Source organism: Miscanthus floridulus, chromosome 2, assembly GCF_019320115.1.
Source record: "Miscanthus floridulus cultivar M001 chromosome 2, ASM1932011v1, whole genome shotgun sequence".
NCBI lineage: Eukaryota > Viridiplantae > Streptophyta > Magnoliopsida > Poales > Poaceae > Miscanthus > Miscanthus floridulus.
Genome location: NC_089581.1, coordinates 114,129,163 through 114,135,919, shown reverse-complemented (window position 1 = coordinate 114,135,919; position 6,757 = coordinate 114,129,163). Strand labels below are relative to the sequence as shown.

General features: G+C 54.5%; 1 protein-coding gene across 1 annotated transcript; it reads left to right on the top strand.

The window, feature by feature from the left end:
- The first annotated feature begins 5,304 nt into the window (after positions 1-5,304).
- On the top strand, positions 5,305-5,832 carry LOC136536890 (uncharacterized). Its single transcript, XM_066529034.1, has one exon. It carries the CDS (start codon positions 5,305-5,307, stop codon positions 5,830-5,832), a length of 528 nt encoding a protein of 175 aa, XP_066385131.1.
- Positions 5,833-6,757: the final 925 nt, after the last annotated feature.

Here is a 6,757-nt window from a genome sequence, read left to right as displayed (position 1 = left end):
AACCCCTACTTACCGCTCCTCTTCGACTGACGCAATCAGAGCCGACTGGGACCAACCGACCGGGGACGCCCACTCGGTAAGGATAAGAAACAGACGGAGAAAGTAAGGCAGGGCACTCAAGTCAACCGCAATGCCAAGGACCGTACCCTATACACCTGCAGGACAATACCCTACGACCTCCCTGGCATGATAGAACTGAAGCAGTGTTGCAGACGCCGATATTTTCCCCTACAGTGTTGTGGGCGCCATCAACTTCCATACCAGACAAACACGGTAAGGCTCCCCCACGTGCCTTTGAGGCATCAACAGTGTTGTGGGCGCCGATATTTACCGTACCAGACGAACATGATAAAACCCCTTGCATGCCTCTGGGTATCAATAGTGTGGCAGGCACCAACGTCTGTCATACCTGAAGAAGACGACGCAACCTCCCACATGTATCTGGCATTAACAGTGTTATGGGCGCCTACAATCATCCCGTACCCGATAGCGTGGGCAACAAGACTAGGCATTCGTACACTCTCTCCCTCTCACTTGTAAAGCTATCCCCTCATCTATAAAAGGGGATACGCTCTCTCCCAAAACAAATCAGTTCTCTGAGATCGATAAGTTCACTAGTACACAACAACGAAACCACTAGGTTCAAACAACAAGCACACGCTTGAACATTTAGCACATAGCGAAGCTCCCGTCACTCTTGGCCCCTTTGACCAGAGTCCGACCGGACCTCTTGTACCCTCCATCTTTCTCCTTCTCGTTTGTAACCCCACTGCAAACTTCGAGCACCTGGGCTTAGGAATAAAGTCACTGACCGACTCAAACTGGACATAGGACACGTTGCCTGAACCAGTATAAACCCTGCGTCATTGAGTGCTAGGCCACCTCCGATCACAACGTACAGCAAAACTACAAATATTTACGTGTTGGTCACTTTCTGCGTCGACGGTTGGCGGTGTCCGCGGGGAAGACGTTGTACGTTCACACTTTTTGGTCATCAGATGGCCCACTTTTTCGCCACCTTCGCCATGGTGGGCTCAAGCGATACGACTCACTTCGGCTCACTAGAGTTTCCTGCACTCCCACCTGTTGGGATGTGGGTTCCACCTATCTTCGAGCCGTCCCCGGCCTTCCTCTTTGGAAACCTAGACTTCATCGCTGACCGGCTCGGCGTACTACACCTCCGTGAGGAGGCATTTGTTCCAACGCCCGTCGGAGGGGCACCCTCCATCGGCTCCGGGACGCACAACGACTTCAACGATGAGGCGCCCACTCTTCATTCCAAGCAAACTCTCTGCTCAAACCCCGCTATGAGTAATGTGCATATTGTTATTTACTCTCTATTTACTTTCTCCCGCTGATTATCCGGAGGGACCGTATTGTCCACACCGCAAACACCGCACGACCGGTTCCCTATGGCCTCATGTCCCCCCGCGGATGCATGCGCTCGAGGGCTCCAAAGGACGCTGGCGCCGCCCCTATCACATCCGAATTCGTGGGAACGGTGAGCTATGCTCCCACCACTTTTCATGAACTCCTGGATGACGAGGTTGAGAGAGACGGCTCCAGCATTGGTGACGTGGCACCTAGCCACCGTCCGTCCCGAGAGTGCACTATGGTGGACGCTTCGGGGCAGCCGCGTGGTGGTAGCGGAGTCTGTGCAGACTCACACCCCTCCGGACCCGCGTGCGGGGGCCCTCGCGCTTGCACAAGAGCATGACAAGGAGCTACGACGACGGCGGTAGAACCAGCCGCCGCCTACGCTAGTGTGCTCGGTGCAGCCCATTGCACCCCATGCACATGACCCCGCGGGCGGCACCCAGGGGCGCGCCCGTCAGGTCCAACGCGACATCATGAGTGAGGGGAATGACCCCCCACAATTCGCTTGGGCTAGCCAGAACATCGCCGCTGTGGCAATACTTCTGCGTGGCGTTCCCGAGCCCATCGACCCCTAGGAGCGGGTGGTCTACCGAAACCTCCGAGGGCTGGTAGAAGCCGCCGCCGCTCAACAAGCAGAAAGCTCCGTATCGCGACTCCGGCACGCGCCCTCTCTCCCAACTGGGGGAGTGGGGATGCACTAGACGGATCGCTCCATCCGCTCACCGCTATAGCTACTAAGCACGGCTCGGGAGGCCGCGACTGTGCCACGGTCCGACCTAGAGTCTGCTACACACCGACCGTCGATACGCAAATGGCTCGGTCCGCACCATGACGCTCGCAGCGACATCAACAACCGGCATCAGACTCGACATGCTGATGATGTCCATCGGGCGGCGATAAGGGCAGACGACACAGGCATAGGCCGAACCATCGAGGGGAGCGGTAAAACGCACCCTAGGCATGGCCGCCGGCCAGACGACTGGAGTCCTAGCCCTAAGGGCCTGGGACCATGGGCCTTTGGTCGGCGTATCTGGAGAGCATCATTCCCACAATGCTTCCGACCACCCACCAACATCGCCAAGTACACTAGGGAGACGAACCCCGGTATTTGGCTCAAAGATTTTTGGCTCGCCTGCTGAGCTAGAGGGGTGGATGATGACCTTTTCATCATTCAATATCTCCCTATCTGCATGGAGGAACATGTTCAGGCATGGCTTGAATTCCTCCCGCATGACAGCATCCATGACTGGGCGGACCTCAAGATGGTCTTCGTCAGAAATTTTCAGGGGACGTATGTCCGCCCTAGTAACTCCTGGGACCTCAAGAGCTGCTAGCAGGAGCCTAGCGAGTCCCTGCGGGATTACATCCGTACATTCTCCCAAAGATGCAACTCCCTCCCTGATGTCATCGACATGGACGTCATCAGTGCATTCCTCTCCGGGATGACCTATGAGTCCCTGATCCACAAGCTTAGCTGCCTAAAGCCGCGTACCACTCGCGACCTGCTCGATGTCGCCACTAACCACGCCTTCGGTGAGGAGGCGGTCAGAGTGGTCTTCAACGGAGGCCAGGACAAAGGCAATGCCAAGCACATGGACCAAGATGAGGGCCCCTCCACACAGAGGGGAAAGAAGAATAAAAAGGATCAGCGCCGACCGAACAACACCACGTTGGTCACCGTAGCTGATCGCGTGGGCAAGCAGCCCTGGTAGGGCCTGCCTGACCACTTCAACAAGCTCATGGATAGCCTATGCACCAACCACGCCTACCCCATCAAGCACCTCTACAAGGACTGTGAGCTCCTCAAACGTTTCCTACGATAGGCCGGTGGGCCGAAAGAAGACGGCAAAGAGGCGGCAGCCAAGAAAGGAGGCACAACAGGCAAGGACGAAGATGGCTTCCCTGACCCTGAGGAATGCATCATGATCTTCGGCGGATCTAACGCCATCTGGTCCAAGCGCCAGCACAGTTTGCACTATAGGGAGGCATGCGCCACCGAGACGGTCGTCCCCTCCTTCCTTAGCTGGTCAAAATCTTTGATCACCTTCGATCAGAGAGACCATCCCTCCCATGTTACGAGACCAGGACGCTTCCTGCCCGTCGTTGACCCCATCGTCCGCAAGAAGCACCTCACCAATGCGCTGATGGATGGAGGCATCAGCCTCAACATCCTCTACGTCGATACCCTTGACGCCATGCACATCTCTCGGTTGGAACTCTGCCTAGCGGGCTCTCCCTTCCACAGGGTGATCCCGGGAGCGTAGGCTTACCCACTCAGGCAGATTGACCTGCCCGTCACATTTGGCAACCGTGCCAACTTCCGCTCGGAGGTCCTCACCTTCAAAGTGGTGGACTTCCTAGGGTCCTACCACGCCATCTTGGGGCGGCCAAGCTACGCCAAATTCATGGCAATCCCCAACTACACCTACCTCAAGCTAAAGATGCCAGGACCGAACGACGTCATCACCGCGAGCAGTGCCTTCGCACGCCTTCATGTGCGACCGCGAGCATTTCGAGCTCGCCACCACGGTCATCAACTCATTCGAGCTCCCGTGGCTCTGGGAGTCATCGACCCTAGCAGTCCCAGACTGCAACAAACCAACCTCCTCGATGGCCTTCCGTCCGCTCGAGGAAACCAAGGCAGTGGGGATCGACCCCACTGACCCAACCAAGACGATACGGATCGAGACCCAGCTCCCGGGCAAATAGGAATGCGAGCTCATCGACTTTCTGTGCGCCAATCGCGATGTCTTCGCATGGAAGCCATCTGATAGGCCAGGCATACCATGGGACATCGCCGAGCATGCACTACACCTCATCCCGGACTCGAAGCCCGCTACGCAACGCCTACGCTGCTTCAACGACGAGAGGCACAGGGATATAGGTGAAGAAATCACCAAACTCCTGGCAGCCAGATTCATCAGAGAGGTATTCCAATCCGACTAGCTTACCAATCCTATTCTTGTTAAAAAGAAGACCGGGAAATGGAGAATGTGCGTTGATTATATTGGCCTCAACAAAGCGTGTCCAAAGGATCACTTTCCTTTGCCACGCATAGACCAGATAGTCGACTCCACCTCGAGTTGCGAGATCCTCTCCTTTCTGGATGCCTACTCGGGCTACCACTAGATCACGATGAAAGAGTCCGATCAGCTCGCAACCTCGTTCATCACCCTGTATGGTTCATACTGCTACATAACCATGCCTTTTGGCCTAATGAACGCTGGCGCCACCTACCAAAGGTGCATGCAGCAATGCTTCACCGACCAAATCGGCCCGCTCGATCAGCCTAAACAAGCCGAGCGGCCAAAACCAACAATCGCCATCTATGTTGATGACATAGTGGTCAAAATGGCTCAAGTTTACGACCTGATCGCAAACTTGGCCGCAACGTTCGCGAACCTCCGAAGGTTCAACATCAGATTGAATCCTGAGAAATGTGTTTTCGGGGTTCCGAAGGGGAAGCTGCTAGGATACATTGTGTCCAAGCGCGACATCAAGGCCAACCCCAAAAAGATCATGGCCGTCTTTAACATGGGCCCTATACGCAACGTCAAGGGCGTACAAAGGCTCACCGGCTGTCTGGCTACCCTGAGCCGATTCATCTCTTGGCTCAACGAACGGGGGATGCCACTCTATAAGCTCCTTAAAAAGACGGACGCCTTCGTCTAGACTGAGGAAGCTCAACAGGCTCTGGAGAGCCTCAAAGCATCCCTGACATAGGCCCTAATCCTTGTCGCTCCCGAACAGGGAGAACCCCTCCTCCTCTATGTCGCGGCAAACAAACATGTGGTGAGCGCTGCCCTGGTCGTCGAAAGGGAGGAGCCGGGACACCACCTTAAGGTCCAGCGGCCTGTATACTTCATCGGGGAGGTACTCACCGACCCCAAGGTCCGGTACCCCTAGGTGCAAAAACTCCTATACGCCATGCTAATGGCGACCCGGAAGCTCCTACACTACTTCACCGACCACGTAGTCGTGGTTGTCACTTCGTACCCGCTCGGAGACATCGTCCGCTACCGCGACGCCACAGGACAGATCTCCAAGTGGGCACTCAAACTCATGGGCCACGACATCAGGTATATCTCCCATACCGCCATTATGTCTCAAGCTCTTGCGGATTTTGTTGTCGAATGGACGGAGGTCCAGCTACTGACCCTAGATGTCACCCACGAGTACTGGACAATGTACTTCAATGGGTCCGTCATGGCGCCCCGGCTCGGGGTTGGAGTGGTTCTGATCTCCCCAGACGGGAGTAGGCTCCGCTACGCCATCCGCCTCCACTTTTCAGCCTCAAACAACGTCACGGAGTACGAGGCCCTCATCAATGGACTACGCACCCCCATCGAACTTGGTGCTGCGCGACTCTGCGTTTGCGACGACTCGGAGCTGGTAATCGATCAGGTCATGAAGGAGTCCTCATGCAAAATCCCCCTCATGGCAGCATACTGCTAAGAGGTGCGCAAGCTCGAGGACAAATTTTAGGGAATCGAGCTGCATCACGTCCCCCGAAAGGACAATGATGCCAACGATGCCCCCGAAAGGACAAATTCTATGGAATCGAGCTGCATCATTCTCGGCCCCTCTGACCAAAGTCCGACCGGACCTCTTGTACCCCCATCTTTCTCCTTCTCGTTTGTAACTCCACTGCAAACTTCGAGCACCTGGGCTCAGGAATAAAGTCACCGATCGATTCAAACTGGACGTAGGGCACGTTGCCTGAACCAGTATAAACCCTGTGTCATTGAGTGTTAGGCCACCTCCGATCACAACGTACAACAAAACTATAAATATTTACGTATTGATCACTTTCTGCACTAACAATAATTTTCACTGTCTCACAATGGACGGTGCAATGCTAACCTCGCTCTTGACTCCTGAGCTAGCCAGACTATATGGTGCCATCCTCTTTTTGACAAATATTTCTATATATAATAAATGGTACATCTTTAGAAACTCCTGTGCTTGATAGTACTAGTGCAAAAGCGGCTGTCTAGTGACATTTCGCTCGAGTTTCACGTACTACGCTGATGTCTCGTTGACTTTAGTTATTTCTCTTGGTTATCAGATGCTGCGTCTGTGAACGACGAGCCATCTATGGGAGATTCTAGCTAGCTTCGGAGTCGATCAATCGTCCAGCAGCACAGCACACAGTCCACGTTTCTTCCCGTGCGCTTTCAATGGACCAACAGGTCCAGGACACTAGCTATATCCATCCGACTGCCTGAATTTCATTCTGAGATCGTTCAAAAGTGTCGTGAGAAACTGGTCAGAATCAGGAAAAATCGGTGCACTCGATCAAAGGGGACCCCGGCCCGGAAAAGATTCCGGAAAAAATATATATATGTAAATCCACCGTCGTGGAAGACTTGGAATCTGT

What these genes read in the sequence shown, in the direction of transcription:
- LOC136536890 (XM_066529034.1), top strand. Translation starts at nt 5,305, where the DNA reads ATGCTAATGGCGACCCGGAAGCTCCTACACTACTTCACCGACCACGTA.